This window comes from Apium graveolens, chromosome 3 (genome assembly GCF_009905375.1).
Source record: "Apium graveolens cultivar Ventura chromosome 3, ASM990537v1, whole genome shotgun sequence".
NCBI lineage: Eukaryota > Viridiplantae > Streptophyta > Magnoliopsida > Apiales > Apiaceae > Apium > Apium graveolens.
The window spans coordinates 19465007-19491935 of record NC_133649.1 but is presented as its reverse complement, the minus strand read 5'-3'; the positions used below and the strand labels follow the sequence as shown (position 1 = coordinate 19491935).

Sequence of the window (26929 nt, the reverse complement as noted above, 5' to 3'; positions counted from 1 at the left end):
GCGGGTATATGAGTGCTCATATCCGGAATCATATTTTATCCGAACTTAATTTTTCCACCATATTTGGATCATTTATAAAACGAATATAAGACGTGTATTATATTTTCGAGTCAGATATAAGCCGAGATATCGAATAATCCGGATCAATTTATAGCCCACTGGAGCTTGTTGGAGCAAGTAAAACTACCATCCTCTTCAAATTTCAATTTAAGAGCCAATATAAAGAGGCTAGTGGAGATGCTCAGAATTCTATCATCATCATATCTAGGTTTAAGCCATGTAAATTATCTTTATTATTATTTTTAATAAAAAAGAATCATATTTGTTGAGCTGCAGATTGCAGAGCATAGGTAAATATCTGGAATTGCTTGATAGTCTTCCAGAAGGAAACAAAAACGTAGCTCAAGCGTTTTGTTCCTTTAACATTTGTGCATGGACCATGGAGGAGAGAGAGAGGGGGGAGGGAGGGGGAGAGAGCAACAAATGGACTTTTCTTCACAGTTATACAATAAATTATCAATGTAACATGGTATTGTGCAATCTGTCCAGACACAAACCAACAATGTAATTACCTATGCTATTCAACTCTCAACCTGGCAAGCGTTTTGGCATCTGCTATCATACGACAATGCTGCGATTCTCAACCCTAGTGAATTCGTGTAAATTATAGCAAAGAATTATTAAAAAGAAACATTGTTATCGTCCTTATGTCAGCAGACAGGTAGAGCCTCCCTGAATCCCATGCTAAAATTACTCTGTCGTCTTTTACCCATATCATTGTCTCCTTTCTGCATCATTGCCACAAACTCATTGTAATCTATTCTGCCATCCTGAAAGATATGAAAAGCAAGTGCAAGTTATATCAGTACCAGATCTTATATACATCCAATGAAATGGCATCCCTCTTTCTTATAAAGTAGTCCAGTATCGAGGCAATAAGGACAATCGAATAATATATAAAGAAGCAGTCTTTTAGTAGTTCAAATTCATTTATTTAAACGGCAAGGGTTAGGTTGTTCAGCTTCAGTGTTCATATGAAGGATACGTATTGATTAAAAAGAATAACAAAAATATATGAAGTGGAATTGTGCCAGATGATTGAAGCACTTACATTGTTCTGATCAGCTTCTTTGATCATTTCATCCAATTGAGTGTTATCAATGCCAAACTCCTCACAAGCTTGTTGGAGCTCATCTTGGGTAATGTAACCACTGCCATCTTTATCAAAGTACGAAAAAGCAGCAAAGAGATGATCTTCTTTCTCAACTTTATTCAGATGCAAGGTTGCAGCTATAAACTCCCCATAATCAATAGTGCCATTGTTGTCGACATCAGCCTATATACGAAAAAGCATTTTAAGCCTAAAATAACTGATACTTGTGTTGCAAATGTAAAGAAGTACACCATAGTTCTTTCCCTATCTATCCTCAAACACTTTCATGTGCTGAACTCAACTTTTAAGTCATAAAACTCTATTTGAACTAAAAAAAACCCAGTGTTTATGTACACACTACTTAATCTAAAAGACTGTGTAACATTCGAGTGAATACTGGTCATCGATTCAAGCATAATTATGTGTAAGCACACTAAAAAGGAAGGATCAATGTAGGATAAATTAATGCCAAGAATACTGCTGTCTGAAAATATATCAGCTGCCAAAAGAACTATTTTATGTTTTCAATACAGCAGAAATATATGCTTTCTTTTCATGACAATTTTTCGATATCCAGAGTAATTAAAATTGAGTTACAAATAAATTGACGAGTGGGAATTGTTTAGTTTAAGAACGATGGAAGAATTTTCTAGATGTGATACTTACAGCATGCATTAGATCATAAATCTCAGACTCTTTAAGATTAGCTCCGAACTTCTTCAGTCCAACCTTGAGTTCATCAAAAGTAATTTGGCCACTATCGTCTGTGTCTATCATTTTAAACATTTCTTTTAGACCAGCAATTTCTTCTGGTGAGAGCGTCTCTGCGATGACCTGCAAACAAAACAATGATGTTAAAGTAAAGATCGTATAAGCACCATAATAGTTTACAACTATGATCAAACAAAATTAAAAAAAATATATGCTTAGCAATAATAGTTTGCAGCTGTGATCAAACGAAATTAAAAAAAAATATGCTTAGCAAAAAATATTTAAAAATATATAATGACATTTAAGCTGAATCTTTAAGAAGTTATGGATGTTAAAAATTGAAGATCTTAAAGTAGTAGTGCAAATGTCACTCATTATTAAGTTTTTGTTATATTACGGTGGTTAAAAACAGCATCCAAAACTTACTCTGAGAACCATCTTTTTAAGCTTATTCATAGCAGAAAACTGAGTCAAGCGACTTAAGACTGCCGAGTCAAGAGGCTTATCAGGTGCCACACCATCAACCCGCACCCAAGGATGGCCTGCAGAGGATACAATATACTAATTAACATTCGCTGTACATTCCTTCTAAAATATAGCATAGGGGTATAAATTTTGAATATCAAACTGCAAATATACTATATTATTACTAATCTGATTGGCACAGATCAACAAAAATTCTAGTTAGAACGAAGCCCAGTTGCATGCAACAGATAGGAAGAAGATGAGGCTCCTGACTATAATCAACTCAATTTTCTCAACTCAAGATTCTAATAAATAGTAGAGAGAGCATGAGATTTATATAGGCTCTAAGAGGTCTGTAATCTCTTCTTTTCTCCAGTCACTCTGGTTATATAGCCAGAGAGCCAGACGTAAGATTGCTGTTAAGTCATATAACCATCCTAACAGCTTAAAATGATCACTGTTTAATAAAAGGAGTCGCATAATCAAAGGACTCTGAATCAACCTATAAGAGACTTCATGTAACAATAGCAATCACTTTTAGAAACGCGAATATTGACACGGACCTATACTAGTTCCACAGCTTGATAGGTAAATAAAATGTAAAAAGATTAAATATTAATAACTCACACAATGCTTCATGAGCAGTCATCCGCCTTTTGGGGTCTCTAACTAGCATTCTCCTAACCAAATCTTTTGCACTGTCAGATATCTTAGGCCACGGATCAGAAGAAAAGTCAAGATCACCACGCAGAACCTCTTCAAATATATCTTGCTCAGTTTCTGTAGATGTTGAAAACAAGAAGGCGTTCATATGCTACTCTGTTAAAGTGCCATGAACAGTAATACATACATTTTGTAAAATTTAGATAAATATGCCTCACCAGCCCAAAATGGAGGCACCCCACTTAGAAGAATGTATATGATCACTCCGGCACTCCAGATATCTGCTGCTTGACTATAACGTTTGCGTAGTACTTCAGGTGCAACATAATAAGGGCTTCCTACCACATCAGTAAAGATTTCCCCTGTATTTGCCAAGTGCCATTAAAAAACTGAGCATGACTAAGCCAATTGTTATAATAGTGTATTCATAACAATATCCTTGAAATGTGGATGGTGCTTTTGGGAAAATGTAGTGAAACATTACATTAAGTGTTCCCACAAGCAACACATCACAATAAACAATGCACATTCCAATCTCACAAGGTTTCTAGTGTGCGCATAGTATTTTTTGGGTAGTTGACATGCAGTATGCAACATTATAAACAGAATTAATGGAATGGATGGTTATACGTTCATCACGCTAGCATAATCACAAATTCACCATAGAATTCAGGGTACACTATAAAAAAATAGCTTAGAAATACAAGCAGAACCTAATTCCAATGAAGTGATAGACACCTATAAATTCCAAATGCAATCACCTATTCACCACATTTCAGTACTCTACCAGGACAACATAAAGCTTACGGGTATAACTGATACAAAAATTCGGATTAATGATCAAGTCGAACACCCTGACAATAAAGGAGAAAAAGGTAAGATTTCTAAGGGAATATTGGAACATACCTGGCTTGAAGAATACTGATAATCCAAAGTCAATAGTTTTAAGAGCCGACTCCTCTTCCTCGTTGACAAAAAGGAAATTCTCGGGCTTAAGATCACGATGCATAACTCCCATTGAATGGCAAGCCTCTACAACTTTAAGAATTGTCCTGGCAAGGTTAGCTGCCTTTCTTTCTGTATAATGCCCTCGCTTGGTGATCCTATCAAAGAGCTCACCCCCACCACACAGTTCCATGATGACATGAACTGCAACAGCATCCTCATAAGCTCCTTTAATTGACACAACATTAGGGTCTCCAGACAAGTGATGCAATATCTCAATCTCCCTCCTCACATCCTCCACATCATCCTCAGTCACTAACTTCCTTTTCGCAATGGATTTACAAGCATACTCCTTCCCTGTTGCTTTCTCCACACAAAGAAAAGTAGTTCCAAATTGGCCGTGTCCTAGTTTTCGACCAAGATTATAGTATTCTTTCAAATGACCAGTCTTTGTTTTCAACACAGACTTTGCCTGAAGCCCTGCACTCGAAACTCTCTTCACATTCTGAGGCTTCTTATGTTGAGGTTTCTCCTGTACTTTCTCCGACTTTCTAGAATTCCCATGTGCTTTTTTCGCCTTCTCGGGTAGTCCAGCAGACTGTGGTGGTGGCTTATGATCCTCCTCAACTGGTATCACTTGCTTACCTGATCTAGGCTCTTCTTTGACAATCTGAACCATCTCAGGAGGCTTATTGGGAACAACATCAAAAGAATCAGTCCCTTTATCAGCACTAACCTCTCTTTTCGTATAACCAATCTTGTCTTGAGGATCAGACCACCAAATGGTATTCGAGATAGACTGAAAAATGCCATCTTTTAATACCCCTCTTGATCCAACACAGTTATTCCCCATCAAATATAACCACTTTCACTTAAGAAACACTTAAAAAATCAATCTCATACCTCACTAAAAGCTTATACTTTAAGTTATGATCAAGATCAACAAGACCAATATATTGAGGTGAGGTATTGTGTGAACAGGCAATATAAAAAAGAGAAATAAAAAAATAGACTAGGATAAATTCAACACAAAAAAAAAGAGAGAAAGAGATTGTAGTACCAGGTCAGTTGAAATGAGTTTGGTAATATTAGTTAAGAGAGTTTTGAAAGTGTCTTGGGGTATATATATATTATGATGCATGTAGGCATAGATTTAATACCAGAAAGTGTGAATTAATAAAGAAAAAGGTAGGAAAGGAGGGAGGGAAGGAAGGCGAAAGTGACGGGGTTTTCCCGTTGGAATGTTCAAAACGCGCTTTGTATCCTTGTTGTTGTTTTTGTATTTGTCCTAATTAACCCCTTATTTAGTGCCCCTTAATTATATCGGAGATAACGATTGTGTAATCTTAAACACTTGCCACTAATATATAGACGTAATCAGGCAAGTTGGTTTATTTTTTCTCTTTTTCAATCCTTTAACGGTACTCGCATCCATCCATATTTAATTTTTATGCAGTTAAATTAATTAAAATTTGACCAAAATTTATAAAAATTAATTTTACATTCCGTGCGATACACGGGTCATTATTTATATATTTATATTATTCAAAATTATAATATATATCTTTTAGTTAATATTAAAAAGTATATAATTAATGAGATTTGAACCATTTAACTGTATTAGTATGTTTGTAAATAATAATAATTATTATATGTGCAATTCAAACCTGAACTTGGATAGCGTATAAATAATAATATAAATATATGTTGTTGGCGGGGTTTGAATCCGAAAGTTTTAGCAATGTAAAATAATAATAATAATATTTGTTATATTTAAAATAAGACACTTAATATTATATTTAAAATAAGACACCTAAAATTACTCGTTTATCAATTCTATTATATTTAAAATAGGACACTTATATTATGATACTTAATATTATATTTAAAACATGACACCTAAAATTAACCGTCTATCAATTCTATTATATTTAAAATATGACACTTATCTATACTATTATATTAAAGACGAAATATTGAAAGTTTGGTTGTCGGTCGTTTTTGACCGTTAGATTTATTCTTAAAACTGTTAGATTTATTCTTAAAAATTAGTATTATTTAAAAGGTATAAAGTACAAATTATGTCAGAAACATATTAAAATTATTAAAAAAAATTAGTATTTTTTAAGAGATATAATCAAAATTAGAATTTACAATATACATGATAAAAATAATCGTGTATCGCACGAGTTATATATTAGTATTATGTAAATACATAGTATATTATTTTTTTCTGGTAGTAAATACACAGTATATTCTAATGATAGAATATAACTTTTAAAATAAATTCTACAATAATATTATGTGAGTACGTAATTAAAAATATTTAAGGTCAAATTGTATTTGTTGTCGTAAATTTCGCGGATACTATAGCAAAAAATAAAATGTAAATATGTAATCGATAGATAAATAAGAATCGCAAGGGTGAAGAATTGAATTTGACCGTAGAAGACTAGAAGTGGGGAAGCACTAAATGAGAAAAGATGTATGTCAGTATTATGGAGACGGCATATTGAATTCGGTTTGATTATTTAAAAAATATTAGAGGGGAGAATAATAATAATCTATATTATATTAAAATAAGGTACAGTTTATATCATCATATCTTATATGCGGAGAATAAGGAGAATAATAATAATTTATATTATATTAAAATAAGATACTGTTTATATCATCATATTTTATTTGTCAAGCTCTCCTTTAAAAATTTATATCATCAAATTCATCAAATTCATGTATCAAGCTCTTATCAATTGTTGATGTCATCTTACACTAATGATCTCCTCCTCACTTAATTTACTTTCAAACGCTCTCTTTCATTTATTACTTCCACTAATTCTCTTTCTCGCTCATTTCTAGTTTCTTTCTTACCTATTTTTTATTCTTTTTTTTTCTCATTTTTATATTCTTAAATTAAAAAAAAATTAATAGTTTTATCTTTTCACTAATTTTATCTTATTCAAAATTAATTTAATTACAACAATATTAATTATTATATTTAATATTTAATAAAAAACTAATAATTAATATTTGTAACTTGGATAATATTATTTTTTGAATATTTCTATTTATAATTTTATTCTACTTTCATTATTATGTATTATATTAATATTTATATAATTCAAATTAAGTTATTTTAAAATAATTAAAAAAAAAATAATTATAATGTAACTGGGCATTGGCCGGGAACTAATGTAGTTAGTAGTAACAAAACAGGGTGCTAGGTGGTCTGGGTGATGGGAATGAAATGGATTTTGTTTGTGGTGAAATACAATGATTAGTAGGTGGAAGCCAGGATTGTGTTGACCGTCCGCAGCCGGCTGCAGGCCGTGTCATCGACTACCATTCCCATTCCCATTCCACTGGGCATTCTTTTACTATGTTCGCCTAATTTGCTTATTTCCTGCTCAGTAGGATCTTTCATTTCAAAGTCAAATCTCATCACTTCTACAACCAATTTAGTATTCACTGCAATCTCTCTCTCTCTCTCTCTCTCCCCTTCCTTTCATTGTGACTAGCTGGGGAATCTCGTGATCAACGTAGGAAATATATAAATCACGGACAACCGGCCAGCCTACGATTATTACTTTTCGAATTATTTCATAACTATGTTACTAATGGAATGGTAGTGTATTCGATTCACATTCTCTTCTTTCACTGTCATTTTGTCTATGCCAATATCTCTCCACAATATCAAACAGAATTACAACTGACCATATTAAAATTTTACCAAATTAATCACTCAATTTTCTTTCAATCCTAGGTTTGAAATTAACATATTAATTCTTTACCCCCGATGATGGCGCAAACACCCAACCCCACCCCCACTCACTTTCACTTTCATTGTGATATAATTCATCTGCCAGACCTACCTCCCCTTGATTCACATTCATTCAATCGTGCTCTCTACATCTTCCCCACTCACTATCCATCCACTTTTATATTCACTCGCTCCTTTATTCCTCAAATTAATATTAACTACATTTTCAAGCCACCACACCATAGTCGTAGTCCATTCCCCCTAAGTCTGCATAATTCTCAAATCCTACCAAGTTTATCCCAGTCTCTTAAAAATAAAAATTCTACGTTCTCAACAAAATCCAATTACTCAATAATACTAGTAGGAACAAGATTAGCCACAGAGATCACAGTGTTGCATATGTAACATTTATTCAGTAATAACTGCAACATATATCTCAATTGTTGGCAACGCTTACTTAATGGACCAGTAACAGAAGCAACCGACTCATTACCAAACATATATTACTCTAAACATCTTTAGCCATCCCTGAAAGATCAACATGTCCATCACTCTCACCAGGTTTAGGAGAAGTTTCTTTTGCAGGATTGCCTTCAATAGGTATACCCCTTCTCGCAGAAGGCAACGCTTGCGTCTCTCTGTCATATATGTGTGGCGTCCCAAATGCACTAAAGAAACCATTCCTCATCTCCTCGGCTACATCAAAAAAACGATGCATGCTACTGAAGATGCCTTTCTCGATGGCATCAATATCACTGCGCAGTCCAGGGAAAGAAAACGTCTCACACGGTGATGAACCAGTAGAAAAAGATCCTTTGACCACCTGGTCTGTTATATCTTCTTCAGTGTATTCTTTGTTACTCTGAACAACTTCAGATGGCCTGCATATGAAAACAGATAACCTCACTAAGACCCTTGATGCGAATGGGACATTCCTAGTTGACCGTACAAGGCTTAAACAAAGAAGGCAGACCCCAAATACAGGGAAACTCAAGTTCTTAAAGATTATTCAATCAGATAACCTTACACAATAGTTAGGAAACATCAATTCTTCTATATAGGTCGGTCGAAGAGATCATTCAGGTCTCTCAAAATATACACAACTCTCTTACGACAAGAAAGAGCATTTTAAATCTAATATACGCTGAAACTCGCAAAGTTAACATTTTACATCACAAAAGATATTTATTAGACCAATGATTTTACAAGTTAGATCTCAGCACAATCAACTGGAACTCGTTATTAAAACTTAGTCGAGTATAATATCTACAATTAAAATAATAGAGTATTATATTCTTATTGAAATAGTTATCATATTGTTAATTTGTCATCATTCATCAGATGTCAGACACTAAATGACGTTAGTCTATATAATCTAGAGTTATAAATAGCCAAGAATTAGAGGGCTATTCACCACTAAGGTTTTTTACACATTAAATAGTGATAATTCTCAACAGTAAAGCTTCAACAATTTTAAGTGTCATCGCAAGGGGGGGTGTTTGGTTAGCCTTTTTTCCACTTGTAAGAGGAGAAAAGGAGGACAAAAAGGACCTAAGAAGGTACTTATCAAATAGCTGACCAAAACAGGGCCAATATGTTATCCAACAGTTCTGGGCAACATTAATGTGCTATACTATAATTAATCTGAAAAAGCAAAAGGAAATGCAGGATGAGGATGAAAAATAAAAAAGCAAACTTGAATGAATATCAACAATTTATTAAAGGGTGTCCAACTTTCTACCGCATGTTTCCATTATATATGTTAAGCTGTTAAAATACATAGTGAGCGCCTAGGAAGCACCGTCTCAGATACGGCAACATGGGACATGGATACAAGGCCGACGCAAAAAAAGAAGTAACAAAAAATATATTCTGTATATTGTGCGATCGGGTCGGATCGGGTATTGCATAATCCATATCCAAACCCGAAAATTTTATCCATACCCAAACCCGACCCGAACCCAAAAAATACCCGAAAATGAATACCCGAATCCGATCCGAAATATTGGATTTCGGATCGGATTCGGGTATACCCGAAACCCGAATTTTTTTTGAATTGAATATTCATACCCGAACCCGAAATCTGAAAATTTGTATAATTATTAATATTGCAAGTGCTTGGGATCGAACACACGACTTGCATAAAAAGAGTTTTAAAGTGTCATCTTCAACCACTTAACCACATTATTAATTGTGCTATTATATGTATAACTAATATTTAAAAAATCAACTAAATTGATATCCAATTTTTCATATTTATCACTAAAAGATATTTTGTTAAACTTATAAACCTTATCACCCTTTTAAATGATTGAATAATTATATTTCATTAAACTTTATAATTAGTTAATTTTTAACATAATATAAAAATATATGTTCAAAAAAATATATAATAATATGTATAATGTATATTGTATAATATATATAGTATTATAATGTGTAATATATAAAATTATAAAATTATATATATAATTAATATATATATAATAATTCGGGGTTTTTTCGGATTTCGGGTTCGGATAGAGTTTCGGATTTCGGATCGGGTTTCGGATTGGTATACATAATATCCAAATCCAAATCCAAAAAATTTCGGGTTTAAAAATTAAATCCATATCCAAATCCAAATCCAAAAAATCGGGTTCGGTAAATCCAAAATTTCGGGTTTCGGATCGGGTTATTTTGCCATCCCTACTAGGTGGGCCGAGTAGCAGTATCCACGCATTTTACGGCTATTTGCCGTGTCCGACAGTCTCCAAAAGACAGGGAAAAGAAGCAGAAAATATCAGTGAACCATTATCAGCTACGGATTAACCACCCCACTTAATGTAGGACAATAATTAAAATGATATAAAATGCAAAGATTATTATACGAATTCTCAAGAACAATCAATAGAATTATTCTCAAGAAGAAGTGTATAATCAAGAGTTAAATAATATGTGGAAGATTACAATGCTCACATAGGTAATGGAAACCCTAAGAATATAACCTAACAGACTAAGGCCCGTAAACAATTGGGCTTTATTGTAAATAGACTACTCAAATAATTAACTCCTAACCCCGCATATAAAACATATAGATAGACACATCATTTTATCTCTGCGCTAAACAAATATAAGCTAATTAGTAAAATATATATTAATTCTTTATTCTCGTTCCTCATCACCACTACAGATTTTAAAAGGTACAACTGGTTGCACATCATCGCATCATTACCGATTAACAAACAAAGGCTAATACTATCACACTAACTACAACTTGCAAGAACCCTCAATAATCAAAAAAAAAATTACAAGACTTTGAGCAAGAAACACATCATAGTAAAATCACTTAAGTAATTAAATAGCCACTGCAAGAAACAATTCAAGGCAGAATTGGACGTAAAACTATCTATATCAAAATTATTCTTCCTCGGTTCTAACCACCATTATGAAGAGAAATCAAGTTAAAAAACCTACAAGTTCCCATCTATTTTTTAACACACTAAGAGCGTATCTAATGGCAATAATCAAAAATGTTAGCTAAAATACGATTAGCTAAAATTTTATTGAACCTGTAACGATTTAAACTCCAACGGTATTAGCTATATTCAAAATATAATTTTTTTATTAATTGTAAATATATATTAGTGAAAGTAAATTAATTAACATTATTATATTTATTTCAATATTTTAAAGTAAACATTATAAAATAAGAACAATAAATTATTATGATTGGTTGAAAATATATTAAAATACTTAATAATAAATAGAAAAAATATCTTAATATTATTATATTAGATTTTTTTAGATTTAGATAAAAATCAAGGAACATTTTTATACTTAATATTACATAACATTAATATTTTACATATAAAATATAGATAGTACATCAATACATATAATAATAATGATATATATACATAATTTTCATAATCATAATTAAGTATTTGAAAAGTACGTTAAATATTGAAAAAATGACTTAAAATAGCATGTTATATATATTATAAATAAAAAAACTTTATAATGAAATATAATTAGGGTTACATATAAGAATTTAAGCCATTAGATGACGTGGATTAATATAGATGATGGCATATGAATCAATAGATGTAGCGTGCTAGTTTCTCGTTATCTAAAATTATACCTAACAGATGGCAGCGTTGGAGTGATGTATCTTTTACATGTTAGGTATAATAGAGTAACACCTAACAGATGATAGCGTTGGAGATGCTCTAACTAAAGTTGTAATATCCGCATCTAAATCGCATATAAATACTATCATTAACGTTCCAATGTTATCCAATGCCGAACTACACATCAAATTTCAAACAAAAGAAAGTTACATTATAGGCATTTCCAATTCTTTGTTGTGCTTCCTAAATTTAACCATAACGCAACCAAATGAATGAATTGAAAAACTAACACAGTTTATAATTCACTTCTTAACAATAAACCCTAATATCCACAAATACCAAAACGCTTTTACATACATAAACAGAGAGAGAGAGGGAGGGAGAGGGAGGGAGAGGGAGGGAGGGAGAGCGAGAGAGAGAGAGCGAGAGAGAGAGAGAGAGACCTCCCGACGCAATCCTTGATAAGCTGCTCGGTTTTCTGGCACTTGCGAATGAACTTGCCAGGCTCAACCTCTTCCGTTTTGCAATTGGAAGAAACTATCTTCTTTGTATAGCATCTGTTTTCCGATACAGATGATTGGCCGTAACTTTTATCTCCGGTGCTGTCGTCTACGTCGTCCTGCCAAACCCAACCCATGTCCTCTTTCGTCGATTCGTAAACAATCTACAAGCGTTCTATTTGCTTCTCTTTCTTTGTTTTTAGACCCGAGTAGATGAATGGGGTAAGGTTAAAACTTAAAACGTAAAAAAACTTGGGCGTGGGGCAATCTATAAATTGTCATCCTTGCCCCTAAACCGACCTCACAACAATTAATTAAAATTATATTTTCAATTATTTAATTTTTATCTAGAGTTTTTTTATTAAAAATAGTTAAATGACCACTGTAATTATTTAATCAGGCCCTCGGGCTATCCATTAAACCTGGTTTACGTAATTACTGATTATAATCATCAAATTGTGTATCAAAATTTGATTTCAAATGATGTGAAATTATTTAATTCACGGTTTGCAAAAATATTATTGGTGAAATTTACGTGAAAGAGATCTATTGATTTACATCAATCATGACACATAACATTTAGAATCCATTTTAAGTATCAATTTGGTACTTTTAGCATTATTCATTTAAAAATCATACTTAATTATTCTTACTAAAACCATCTCCAACCTATGTCACTCCAACCATAACTCCGGTTAGATTTTGGTCTTCTAAATTTGTTCAATCATGGATGAAATATTGATATTATATAAAATACATTTAACTCATCTATCCATCTTTTTTTTCTGTCCAAGTACAAATATATACTTTTATCTCCCGTTTCATTTTCATAATAATAATAAAATATTATTTTTTGTGACAAATTTTAGCTAACTATTAATTTATATTATTTTAGCTAATCATTTTAGCTACATCCCGTGATACCGTGAAGAACACATGGGAAGTTTATCCGCATAATTTATATACTCTCATCTACAGAAATCAACTTAACCTTCAAAGTTAGATGAGCAAAAGTCACCACTGGGAAATACAAATTCGCAGTGGTATGCTGAACAAATTCACGGTAGAATGCTTACTTCCACAAAATATTTGATTTTCTCATAGAAGACATTTAGAAACTTACAAGATTAGATTATTTAAAAACCTGCTTTAAATGCAAATACAATGCAGGAGTAGCACTGATTTAATGCTTACAGGATTTGTTATTTCAGTAAAAATGCTTTTACAAAAATCTCCATTATTGCTGTATATAGTCAAATACAGGGAAGTCTAGAGATACCTTTATCCTATTTTTTAATATCAAAATTTTTACATCTCTTGTATATAGTTAGATCTTTCAAAATCCACCCCTCATCAGAGTCAATACTTCTGCGTCAGATACCGTGGCTATTTGAAGTTGAGATGTGATGCCTCCCAAGAAGCCGTGCCCCCAATATTCTTGTCTAGTTATCCCCCTCATCAGCAACATTTACCTGTCGCAAAATGAACACCTAAGTTATTGTGTTTCTTATTAAGTTCAACTACAAATCTCTGATACAGCATGCATGGAAAAATTGTACTTACATTAGTTGATTGCTGTTAGATGTCAAACAAAACAAAGCGAATAAGCTACCGGCAACTAGAGCTTCTTAACTATCTCTTCATTCACACGCTTGTAGTATGTCATCCTTTGGATTGACTTTTGAGCTTCTTCATAATTTTTATTTTGAAATGCATTTGCAAAGGACTCACCCCAAACCCTCAATTTCTCTAGCATCTGATAATCAAAGCATAAGACCGCAAAGTTAATTAGAACTTGACACTTATATCTAAATGATACATAGGCAATCACAACAGGAAGGGATATCTTAGTATCTTACACCTAAATGTGAGCATGACCTTTTACTAATTTTGTTAATAGTGGTAAGAATTTCAAATTATTTTGAATTTTATAACCATTCTCGAATGATCTCCATTACATATTTTCAGACTCAATTCTTGAGATCTACATTCTTTATTACTGAGGAGATATTCAAGCCAGATATTTGGGGGAAACAAAGAATTTGCAGTAATCAACAAAATATGGTTACCGACTTGCAATCATGTCCATCAGTGGAGAAAATAAGCAATTAATCATACCTGAGCTTTAATCTCCTTTAGTGCCTGGGGGTCTGCAGCTTCTTCAACAGCCTCTCTTATTTCCATAATCTGCAAATCAGTTCACCATTACAATTGACGTACATATTTGCAAGTTCAATGGAGAAATTTAGTTGGTTGATAGACAACAGTCCAAAGATCACACGTTTTCTTTCTAAGAACAGTTATGCAATAAATTTGTAAAGAGTTGTAAAAACCAGGAAATAAAATAATACGTCTAAATAGTTCAATAGTTTGTCTTCTGAAAATTGCAATGTGCACAGTAGTCATATAATATTCTTGTCCGGATTGATCTGATTTTTTTTTACTAATGCTCTTAGGACATGCCTAAGGTCTAGCCAAACAAACAATCATTGAAATGAAATAAGAAAACTACTCCAGCAAAAAATTTGCATCAAAATCAGATGCTAAAACCCATATAATGATTCAGAACTTCAAATGAACATTTGATGATGATGATGACGAAGAGACCCTGTAAAGGTTTAAGATTTCGCAAAGTACAGGTCTAAATAGAAAGTGAGCTGCCCCTGTAAGTTTGATGAAATGTGAAAATTGGCGCCTTGAGGTTCATCCCAGCTTTGACAAGAATATTTAGCAACTCTAGGGGGACACGAAAATAGTCAAGAATGGCAAATGTTTTAAAAGAGGTCGATGAAGACTTATCTACTACACATATGCATAACCCTATAAGGAATACACTCATAAGCATCAGATACACAAGGCAAATTAACAATAAAAAACAACCCATGGCCGGGCTTTTATTTATTAGACGAGTTTACTAAAACCTGACTCTCGACTTCAAGCCTCCAACTAGTCCAGTAAAATGAATTTGTAAAGTAAAGAAAAAAGTGCTCATGAAAATAGTAATCTGTAGATGAACTCTATTGTTCATAATCTATAATAAATGAACCAATAAAGTGTTTCGTTTTACAGCTATCCAATTTTTTTTTAAAAAAATTGTTATAAAATACCGCCACGTCCGGTGTATAAATTAAATTCCATCATTTGATAATTTAACAAAATGATTACTGTAAGACTATGTTTCATGAAACTAACGATGTGCAGATATACAATAAACAAGTAATCGAATGTAGTCACAAACAGAGTCAAGCTATTACCTCGGACAACAATTCAGATTCTGAAACAGTTTGCTCTTCATCAACTTCAACACCTGCAAGTCTCATCTACGAAAGCGAAGAAACAGTTAGCTATACATGTTTCTACTCCATCCTCATCTTGTTAAGAATTGCCAAGGCTGTGTGTGTGTCAGAGGGGGGGGGGAGATAGTGGGTTCACGTCTTTAAACAATATCTCATTAAAATCCTATGTATTTGAAGTTGCCACAAATTTTACTGATTTTTTTGCCGTAATTTGAATATCAAAACAAGAAAACCGGTAACTAATATGAGAGAGTATTTAAATCATCCTAGACATTCTCAAACTTCTCCAAAGATATAATTTGACAAGTTAGAGTTACTAACGAAGTACTTCTTTGGATATACCTCCGCAAAGAGTCAAAGACTAATTTGTAATATACAATCTGTTTGCTACTAGATACAAATGGTTGTACAGTTATAGGCATACTTACAATGTACATTGCCCGTGCCAATGCATCAGTGAGTGTGCGATAGGCATCAATCACCCGAGCCGACTGTTCAGCAGCATACTCCCTTTCCTCCTAGAAAAAAAACACACACAATGTCAGCACAAACATCTGATAAAAGGCAAAAATGTAAAAAACAAAAATTAAAAAAAAAACATCGAAGATTAAACCTTAGACTTAGAATGAACTAAATCAGGATGAAGCTTCTTCTGCCAGTCTTTATACTTGCCCTCTAGATTCTCATCATCAACGTCAAATTTCTTCTCCCTGAAAATCACAAATAAACTCAATCACTAAATTATCAACAATTAACATCTAATTAATCAAACATCGAAATTTGAAAAAATCATACAGTGAGAAAATGTGGAAGTAATCAATGGAATGATTAACAGGTTGAACGGCGCGACAAAATTGACAAACCAGGAAAGGCGTAATGCCTGAGGCAACAGCATTACAATTCCAGCAACTACTGAGTTTCTTTTTGGAATCAGAACATGTATTTCTCCTGGAAAATGTCGAATTGGCGAGTAATTGATAATTTGGTGATTGACAAACCCTAGGGTTTTCTATTGAATTAAAATAGGAGAGTAGAGTAAGTAAGTTTCGAGACTGTGATATGTTTTTATAATTTGGAAGGAGCTGGCGGCGTATGATGGAGAAAACAGGCGGCAATTTTCTCCACATGTTACAGAGATGAGTCCAGGATATTTTTATAAAGGTCTGTAGCTAAAGGTAATTTTTAGTGAAGTTATTACTTATTAGTACTATTTACTTCGTCGTCTAACAGGAAGCAAGCGGCGTGATGATATGCTTCAGAATGACGCGGACTAATGTCTTGGTTTGTTTGGGGTCGGATTGGCCACGTTATATTTATTTTTATGAACCGATCCAATTAAATTAGTTAAATTTATTATCTAAATTTAAAAAAAATAAAAAACCTGAGTCATCATATTTATTATATATCGGTTTAAATTGGTTTAGATCGATTTAAATGATATACAGTATTTTATAATCGCTGTTTAACATAATAGAATATATGATACTTCGAAAATCTAAGCAACATTTAAATATGTATCTCTCATGATTTAATGCTCATACTAATTTAAAATTCGCAAGAAGCATATATTTACTTTAATATTATATATTTTTAATTTAATTGAAATTATTTTTTTAATTTATAGATAGCAATCGGTTTTTTAAAATTTATCGATAAATCGGTCAAAAATATTTGATTGATTTTATAGCGATAAATCACAAATCGATATCTCAATCAATTAGTCCAAATTTCCAAAATTTATAACTATCGTTGAAAAATGTAATATGTTGGGTATTAATAGTTATAATTTTTTGTTAAATAAAATTGTGCAAGTTATTTTTGAAAAAGGGGTTGTTTGGTTAGAAAAAATATATAAAATTAACATGTTTTAGCCAAGAAGGTAATTGGTTGGTTATTAATAATTATAATATTATTATTTTATTTATTAAAAAGGCTTACCCTTGATATTTTTGGACATTGTGATATTTCAGTTGGAATAAACTGATAAGATTAACATGTTTTAATTGAAATATGTAATTTGTATTAGTTGAAAAACATAAATGATCAGTTATTATTGCCCATAATATTTTTGTAGAAGAAAATAATTAAGTTGGAAAAAATCGAAAAGGTAGTATGTCTTAGTTGAGAAGTAATTGGTATTTTAGTTGAAGAAAATAATCGTTTAGTTATTAGTATAAATAATAATAATAATAACAATATATTATTATTATTATATAAAATAATTTTTATTGACATCATAATAAACTAGTGCCAAGTCGAAAGGCAATCTGAGCTCCCACTCCCTTAGTTATAGCAAAACCAATTTTAGTAAATATGTGAGCAACATGTGTACCAATATCTTGAGCCAATGAGAATTTTTGTATCTGTTTAAGTAACTCAATTACGTCCTTATCTAATTCTCTCGGCAAAGAGAATAAGAAAAGAAGAAAATCATATCTAATAACGGCACATTTAGCCTCGTATTTGACACCTGGCCAGGTGCAAAATCATACATCCCGGTCTTTTTCAAAGGAGATTACGCATTCAAGTCAACACTGTTAGGAAATGAATAACACGCAGGGGGTGAATGTGTTTTACTGTTTTTAGGCTTTTCTTGAATGTTTTAGGCTTGGTTGAACAAAGTAAATTTAATCTTGTAGAAATGTGTTACTGCGGGAATTTGAATGCAGGAATAAGAAACACAGATCTTTTCAAACTCACTTAATTTTGTATTAAAATTAAGAATGTTTTGCTACAAAATTTCTAGGCTCTTTGATGTTAAAGAGCTTAGCTTTTACTTGAGAGTGTTACAAGATTTCTATCTCAATTCTTTTTAACTAACTTAGGACCAGTGTTAACTTTATAACTCAGTTAACTGCTGGTTTACACAGTGTGTAATAAGACATGCTATTAGTGCTCATTCCTTTTGCTTTCAACTCTTATAATCTTTTTATGAACATGTCTATTTCTTCATCATGCCTCCTTCTTCTTTCATCAGCTTCAGCCTCATCTCTTTTTTTTGTTTCCTCCCGTTCAATCAACCATTCAGCTAGAGATGATCTACATGCCCTTATAGCAGTATCCTTGTCCTTTAACAAACTTACCACTCTCTTAATTTCTGTGGGAGCCAAAGAATCCATTAACTTTTTGTCTAGAAGAGTGAATGTACCTACCTTAAAATAAACTCTAACTTCTCTCAGGTATACAATCCAGACTCTAACAATTTCCTCAGCTAGATGTTGGAAATGGTCTTCATCTAAGATGCACCAATTTAGAGGTAGGAAGTCAGATTCTTTAAAACACTTCCAGATGGCCCTTTTAGTGACTTCCACTTTCTTTGCAAGCTTGACTTTCTTAGGCTTTTTCCCAACAGATTTGTGTTTGAATTTTAGTGAAGGTTTGGCTAAAGGTAGGGTTGTCATTTTCTTGAGATTAGTTTGGCTTGAGGTGAGTGGAATTTTTAGGAAAGAATTTGCTATTTGTTTGTATACAAATTTTGGCTTAGATGTTTGGGAAGGTTTGATGTTCGATATAGTTGATGTTGTGGGAGGTTGAACTGAGATTTGAGTTGGTTGTGTTTGGATTTTTAGGGTTGTTTGAGTTTCTGAATCATCATGAGGCTTTCTGCTCTTCCTCTCACCTCTTCTCTTCTTTTCTTCATCTTTCTTGTCATCCTCCTTCTTCTCCTCTCCACCCTTGCTCCCAGATGGCTTACTAGACTGACTAGGATTTGAGCCAGAAGGATTTTGATCATTCTTCTTCTGCTCATCATCATCCAAGTTATCCTTGTTGAACCGTGTTTTGGGCAAGTTGGCTTCTGCATTTTCCAGATATCTCCTCAATAGCTTTATCATTTCCATAACATCATTGTTCTTATTTTTCTTAGCTCGTAAGCTAGTTCCTAGAATCATGATAAGCTTCTTGTTGCTCATGACACAGTGTTTGGGGATATTGAAATGTCTGAATTGTCTGGTGGTTGGACAGATGTATGTTATACCCTTACTTGGATGTAGATATACTTCATGGAAGGCAGCTACTTGAGCATCTCTCAGTGCAGTTAATAGCATGGTATCTTCACGAGTTATAACTTTAACTTTGCTGATAAAGATATCTAACTCAGATGCCCTCCTTGAGACAAGGCAATTGAGGGACACCTGCATACATATGTCTGTCCCTGAGTCATTTGCATTAACCACTATCCTCTCTTCCAGAAATTTGTCCTTATTGACCTTGATCACTCTTATGAAATTGATTGTCTTGTCTGGGGCCTTTTTATATGTGAAGTGATTGTTGTTGAGAGAAGCTTTTAAGGCTTTAAGTAGTTCTTCAAACTCTCTGCTCAGACTAGGTCCTTCAGCAGAACTAATAAGTCTCTCCATGTCAATATCAACTACTTTAGATTTCTTTTCAGCACCCTGGACTTGCTGTTGAGATGACCTTGATCGTATCAACCTAGCCTCTATCTCCCCCTTAGTCTTGTTGACAGGCATTAGAAGGGGATTAGGAATTTCAGGCCTTACTTGTTCAGGCAGAGAAGGTAGTGGCATGTTGAGTTTACCCATGATGGCTCCCAAAGCTATAGAATTATGCATTTGAAGATGATTATGGGAGTCCACCAGGGTTTGGATATCTTTTTGTTGGCTCTTGACAAGAGATGTCAAGGCCTGAACTTGTGCAGTAAGAGAGGAGTTGGAATCTTGCAATGCTGTGACTTGACCTTGTAGAGACTTAATTTGAAGATTTGTTGAAGTGGATCTAGGCTGATAAGAGCTGCTAGATGTGCCAAAGTGTTCTTCTACAGCCTGTTTGATCCCTTTCATTAGCAAGGATGAGGGCGTATATCTGCTCTGGTGAAGTAGATCCAGCTGGACCTTGGTCTCATTTGAGTTAGTAATTTGTTGTTGGATCACTGTATGGAGATTGGTGAATGATAGTTGAGGTTTTTGACTTCCTTCTCAATAGAGGCAAGATCCATCTTAGCCATTTGCTCAGAAAAATGCTTGAATTTAGAAGAGATCTTCTCTTGAGATGGTATGATCTTGTCCATTTTCTCATTCACCAGTATCCTGATTCTGTCTTCATGGCCAGTAAGCTTGATTTCAAGAGCCTTACCAAACAGATGAGAAGTGCTTAGTTGTGAGTGTTGGCAGCTCCCCCTGAATAAATGAGGAAGCTTCAATTGATGTGTCCTCACAATGTGTGCCTTCCTTGTTCCTCTTACCATACACTTGAATTGCTTCTTGTGCTGGTTGTGCAGACTCACTCCTGGTTGTTTTTACAACTACATCCTGTTGGGAGGATGTAGAGGAGGGTAGAGTGGTCAGCTCAGTTTGTTTACTCCTTTTGGATCTTTAGACCAGAGGTGTCTCTATTTCATCTCTCTCCTCACCACTCTCAGTTATCACAGCTAGGTTTATCCCCTTTATCTTCTTTTTACTAACCTCACCCTTTTGAGAAGATGAGGTAGTTGTTTTCCTAGCTTCTAAAGGTTGTAAAAGAATGGTTACAGCTTGGGAAGATCCCTGTTGGTGTTCCTTTGTTTGTACTTTCAAAGGTTCGGGAATCAAAGTTGTGCTAGATTGTGCAATAAATCTCATGTCAGGCATAGGATAAGGATAAGTCTTAAACCTCTCCAACATAAATGAAGTGATTTTCAGACTTACATTGACCTTATTTTTTGTAGTAAGTGAGCCAAATATTATTTTGGACACTTGCTTATAATTGCCTAATTTATTACTATCTATACCATTCAGTAGGTGTATGTCTGCTACTTTATTATTTAAAGTGGACATAATAAATCTAGGGAAGAAAATTTCCTTACCTCTAGCTGACAGGGGCATAGTTAGTCTGGTTGTAAGTTCTTCCAGGATCAGCAGACCAACATTCAAGTGTTTGTTATGGGCAATTGAATACACCAGCTTTTGCACCACACTTGAAATGTTGTCATATCCTGTCTTCATGCATGTAAAGGCTCTCACTACTGAATCAAAAATGAATGACCACTCCTTCCTTAGATTAGTTCTATTTAGGCTTCATAAGTTGATTCTTCCACCATAGTTAATGAAGTCCAGAAACTCAATCAGTTCATCTGGAGTTGGCACTTCCACCAGATTTGCAGTAGGCAGTCCCAAAGCTAGGTTCACATCCTGCTCATTGAACTCAATTTGTTGACCTCCAACTGAGCAAGTCACTACCAAGGATACAACATCATCATGCATCACAGTCCTCACCACAGTTGTAGTCCAAAAGGCATGTAACACATCCAGGTACAACACTGGATTAACAGTCAAGGCTCCTGCAATGTAAGATTCAGAAAGAAATTTCACAAACCCCTTGAAACTATCAGGGGCTTGGTTAGCATCAGTAAAAGCCAAGAAGTTTGTTTCTTTCTCTGGGATATGTGACGCCCTCAATCTCGGGGTTAGGAAATGAGGACCCACACACCTTTAATCTATGAATTAAATAAGCATAAACCCTAATTAACTACTAACAGGATCAAACAGGATAAAGTATGAGACAAGATTACAACTACCAACCATAGAATATAATTTACAACCCCAAAATAAAACCAAATTTACATAATCAATTCTGACATGGAACCGACAGATAACCCATTGTATCTCTACAACCTTCTGGCTAAGCGCTTGCTCATACATAACCTGTACTACCTGCTCTGACAACCGGAAGCCCTCAACACGGTAGGGACCACCGGGTACGCTCTTACGAGCAGTGCACCTAAGTCTGGCCATCTTCTTGCTTAACTGCCATGGTTAGATTAAAACAAAACATATGAGTATAAAACTCAGCAAGTAACTATAAAACAGTTCTACGATACAAAATCCATAATATACCATTTCTGAACTAGGGCATTCTACTTTATCATTCCTAGGTGGCAGATTTCTATCTTTAGGGCTATAAAAGGGTTACGAAGAAAAGCTTTGGGCTTTCAAGGAACAAGGGTCAATATAGAGTGAAAGCCGACATTCATCACAAATCATTAATAGGATCACAAAAGATCTTTCAAATGGAAAGCGATAATCTTTTCAACATTGTGAATCAATTATATAATTGATAATATCAACAGAATCAAAATCAGGGTTCACAAGCTGTAAGTTTCACAATATCACAATCAACTCTTTTCAAAAAAAATATAAGCCTTTTCATTTTCAAAGAATCATTTACTGAATAGGAAATTCAATTCCTTTTATATAGTTATGGAAGCCTTGATTGGACTACTTTATCTTTCCTTTCATAATAATACAGGGAGATCAGCCCGTATTGACCTCCATCCGGTCTTTAAGGTACCTATGACATAATTTCAGCCTTAAAATAGACTAGCCCCGCTAGCCGCTTTAACATGATTGGACTAGTCCCACTAGTCTCTTACGTATCAATCCAATCCATCGGGAATTTATTTGGAAAACCTTGTGTTGGAAAAGAAGGTTTTACTAAATTCATTCTATCATTACCAAGAATATGAAATCATTCAGACTCTTTCAAGTCAAAACTCATTCTTAAGTTCAATTTCAAGAATTCAAAGATAAGGGAATGAATCAAGAAAAAGCAAAGTTCAATTCTAGGGATCTTGATCAAATGATCACAAGGTACACAAATTAGGCAATCATAGCAATTTTAAGGATCATCATGAATAAGATTATAAAAGAACGAAGGATTAATACATAAGGGGTTCACAAAGGTTCTTATAGGGTTTTACGAGAATTCAAGATATTATCAGGTGATCGGGATAAAAAAAGGTTACCAAACGGTTTGACAATAATCTTATCAATAACAAGTTCACAAGAACAATGACAGTGTATCTCAAGAATCCATAACAGGGGTACATCACTATAAAAGTTCAAAACTCTACATGGCATGAACAATATCCTCTTTATAACCATTTACACAAGTAAGCAAAGTTACTTGCCTGAATTCGCTTTCCTGTTTCACAAAGGTTGAACTACTGCCACCTAGTATACTTTTCCCTTTCCTAGCCTGAATGCCCTCACGCTCCGGATCTACAATCAAAAACCAAAACCTTAATTAGATTCCCACTTGACGTTCCCCGAACGCTTAACATTTCCCTTAATCACAATACCCTAAGAGTATTTATATACTCAATTATAATCACACAACACGTCCATACCATAACTAGTATACTCTAACCATATAGACTTCAAATCATGCATTACGATGCAATTACGACATATAGCACTTAATCCTTGTATTCCCAACTCTATACTTGAGTTAATATATCACTTATATAGCCTTATATAAAGACGATTCAATCCTTCCCTTTTCATCACGTAATTCGAACCAAAACAAACAAATAAACCACATAATTCTTAGAAATTACACATGCATTCACTTAGCATCAAATCAACCACTTGTATACCTATATTCCATTCAGCTATAACCACAAAACACAACCCAAGAATCAAACATAACATGCAAGTATCACAATTGCATAAAAACTTGGGATCAATTCACCCCTCATTCCTTTAAATCATCTTTTAGCCTAAACGCTTACATGAAAAACTCTATCTTGACATGCATCCAAGTTCTCATGTCGATTCTCACTAGTAACTAATGCAAATAATACATAAACTCACAAAATCATCTTAATCTTCTTTTAACCATAAGACCCATTTGGGTTTTTCAAAAGAAAACACATATGCATAGATCAATTTTGACATGCAAAGTTCTAAATCACAAATTCAACTTGTTTCAAGCCTTAACTTAAACATTCAACTCCTTTTCCTTAAAAATCAAACCTAACTTACTCGATTATACTTAAATCTTACATGCAATCATCAATTCACTTCTTTTAAACCAATAACCATTCTAATTTCCCACTATTATTCTAAAACAATAATCCACAATCACTTTATTCAACCAAAATCAACTCAATAACTTCAAAAATCAAAACCCATTCGATTTTTTTAGGCAATCACCACATGCAACACCGAAAATAAGTTTTATGAATACTAGAGCTTAGTAATAACATCATCACTCACCACCGGTTCACCGGAGTTCATTACCGGTGGCGGTGGTTTCACGGTGGTGCCCTCATTCGAGGGTGTCCAACCACAAAACCCCCGATTTTCCATCAAATTATCAAAATAACTAACACACAACTTATATATCATTCATTTACAAGGAATCATGCTTAAAACAAAGTAATAAACAAGAACAACAAGAACCGAGAGGTTCTCGGTGATCACACACATCGAACACACACACAACACACATACACCCAAATGCAAGTATGGTCTTGCATCTTTAGAGTATAAGAAACTCAAATCTTGACTCAAGATTGAATTTTAATGGAGGTTATGGAAGGAACAAGGAAAGAGAGATTATACCGAGAGAGAGAGAGAGAGATGAGAGATAAAGAGAGAGAGTGAACCGGGTGAGAAAAAAGAAAAAGGGGAGGGGAGTGAGGTTATATATAGTGAGTAGCCAAGGGCATAAAGGTCTTTTATCCACTAGCTTCTAGGATTTTCCCTTCATTCTTTAATTCCAATTTCTAAAAATAATTTTGATAAATAAAAACCCTCTCGGAAAAGATGGGAATGCAAAGAATAAAAATTTTAAAACGTAGATCTCGAAATTAGCTTTCCAGCCATATTTTCAGAATAATTTTTTTAGCGAACGGTTGATTAAATATGGATTTTACAAGATTACGCTGAAAATAGCATTTCAACTCCATAAAATCATTTTAAAATGCAACGATCATGAAATAAATCCATCTATCATTTTTAGAAAGTTCCTAGGACTATTTTGAAGGTAACAGGACAAATTTCACGCCTTGAACTTATTCGAGTAATTTTATAAAATGCACAAAGGTCCAATAATCCTTATTTTAAATCAAATAAATCCCTTAAATCCTTTTTTAAAATCAACAGATCACGTAATCATGCATACAGACAAGCAAGCACATATATTCACACATCACAACTCATATCAGATCATAAAGTTTCCTTTTTTTATTATTCATCTTTTTGCGTAATGGGTTGCGTCCTGCTTGACGACCCGACGCTAAGCGTTTCAATTACGCTTCACAATTATCTTTACCAACCGACACGTCACTAGAACATAATACTCACTTAAACATTCCATTTCACATATCAACACATAGTTCATATTTACACACTTTAATTCCCTTTTTGGACGGGTTCCGTTCTACCTGACGGCCCGACAATACAGCTTAACCCCTAAGCTGACTCTTTAAATTGGAACGCATCTATTTACGCTCTCAGATACTAATATACAATAAAGACAATTAACCATCAAAATCACTTAATCACATACTTTATAATCACACCACATAAATTATACTTTATTCACTTAATTACGTCACGAAATTCCCAGTCGTTACAGGATAGTTGCTTTAATAGTGTTTTGTGCCATTGTAGTTTAGTAAGAGAGAATGGGTAAGAAGAATTTTTGAGAAATGAGTAGAGACGAGTGAGAAATGGGTTTTTTCTTGAAAGGCTAGGTCAATTTAGATTTCGAAGTTGTAAGTATGTATATGTATCGAGAAGTTTGGGTATTTATAGTAAAGGTAAATGACTTGTCGAGAACTCAAAAATAGACGTTTGGAGTTTGTCTATCGAGAAGTCATTTTAAGAAATGAAATACATATCTAGAAGTCATTTTAAATTACTCTTTTAGAGAACTCAAAATTAACTTATCGAGATGTCAAATAAATACCCAGTTTGTCCAAAAAGTGGACTGAATTAATTCCAACTTGTATTCGAAAAAATTCAAAATAAAATTAGAATGAATTTTTGAAAAAGTATTTTACCAAAATAATTTATTAATTAAATTATCTCAGTTCTGAGTTATTGATAAGTCAAAAATTTTACTTGTAGAGAACTCTGTGAATTAACACTACTAAAGAACTCTACAAAGACTTATCGATAAGTCATATTAAGCCTATCGAGAAGTCACTCGAGAAGTCAGTAATTGACTTATCAAGGACCCACTCGAGAAGTCCTAAAATGACTTGTCGAGAAGTCAATTTGACTTATCGAGAACTCAGTTCTCTATATACTTTTGGTTTATGTAATCCTGCCTTATTTTAATTTTACATATTAAGAATGTAAATTAACAACTGAGCAGTTTACTTAGAATTTGAAAAATTCCAAGTTGAATTTGAATTTGAGAAACAAATATGCAGAGATTTCTGAAATATTTATAATTCATATTTCAGTTAATTTCCAATTTAATCAAATTAATTTTGATTTACTGGAGATTAATCTGCTGCAAAACATTAGCTGAGTTCTTGCCTTAGGATGAAGAGTTAAGCATTCCAATTTCACCTACAAGTCTAGTAAAAGTTG

The 26929-nt window shown here is 33.5% G+C and overlaps 3 protein-coding genes across 3 annotated transcripts; all 3 read right to left on the bottom strand.

Annotated features, from left to right (window-relative positions):
• Positions 1-484: 484 nt before the first annotated feature.
• Positions 485-5157, bottom strand: LOC141711911 (calcium-dependent protein kinase 26-like). Its single transcript, XM_074514615.1, has 7 exons — positions 3899-5157; positions 3211-3354; positions 2957-3109; positions 2291-2406; positions 1820-1987; positions 1112-1336; positions 485-830 (listed from the first exon to the last, which is right to left on the bottom strand). Exons 1-7 carry the CDS (start codon positions 4788-4790, stop codon positions 711-713), a joined length of 1818 nt encoding a protein of 605 aa, XP_074370716.1. The 5' UTR covers positions 4791-5157; the 3' UTR covers positions 485-710.
• A 2847-nt stretch (positions 5158-8004) lies between these two features.
• Positions 8005-12537, bottom strand: LOC141711910 (fra a 1-associated protein). Its single transcript, XM_074514614.1, has 2 exons — positions 12253-12537; positions 8005-8578 (listed from the first exon to the last, which is right to left on the bottom strand). The coding sequence occupies exons 1-2, from the start codon at positions 12444-12446 to the stop codon at positions 8206-8208; spliced, it is 567 nt and encodes a 188-aa protein (XP_074370715.1). The 5' UTR covers positions 12447-12537; the 3' UTR covers positions 8005-8205.
• An 857-nt stretch (positions 12538-13394) lies between these two features.
• On the bottom strand, positions 13395-16828 carry LOC141711908 (iron-sulfur cluster co-chaperone protein HscB homolog). Its single transcript, XM_074514612.1, has 7 exons — positions 16401-16828; positions 16219-16315; positions 16034-16123; positions 15564-15629; positions 14428-14496; positions 13873-14065; positions 13395-13781 (listed from the first exon to the last, which is right to left on the bottom strand). The coding sequence occupies exons 1-6, from the start codon at positions 16730-16732 to the stop codon at positions 13928-13930; spliced, it is 792 nt and encodes a 263-aa protein (XP_074370713.1). The 5' UTR covers positions 16733-16828; the 3' UTR covers positions 13395-13781; positions 13873-13927.
• Positions 16829-26929: the final 10101 nt, after the last annotated feature.

Coding starts and splice junctions, on each gene's coding strand:
- LOC141711908 (XM_074514612.1), bottom strand. CDS start 16,732: ATGTGGAGAAAATTGCCGCCTGTTTTCTCCATCATACGCCGCCAGCTC. Junction 16,316..16,400: donor TACTTCCACATTTTCTCACT/GTATGATTTTTT, acceptor TGTGATTTTCAG/GGAGAAGAAATTTGACGTTG. Junction 15,630..16,033: donor TGGCACGGGCAATGTACATT/GTAAGTATGCCT, acceptor TCGCTTTCGTAG/ATGAGACTTGCAGGTGTTGA.
- LOC141711910 (XM_074514614.1), bottom strand. CDS start 12,446: ATGGGTTGGGTTTGGCAGGACGACGTAGACGACAGCACCGGAGATAAA. Junction 8,579..12,252: donor ATCAAGGATTGCGTCGGGAG/GTCTCTCTCTCT, acceptor TTTCATATGCAG/GCCATCTGAAGTTGTTCAGA.
- LOC141711911 (XM_074514615.1), bottom strand. CDS start 4,790: ATGGGGAATAACTGTGTTGGATCAAGAGGGGTATTAAAAGATGGCATT. Junction 1,337..1,819: donor TTTATGATCTAATGCATGCT/GTAAGTATCACA, acceptor TTTCGTATATAG/GCTGATGTCGACAACAATGG. Junction 831..1,111: donor AAGAAGCTGATCAGAACAAT/GTAAGTGCTTCA, acceptor CATATCTTTCAG/GATGGCAGAATAGATTACAA.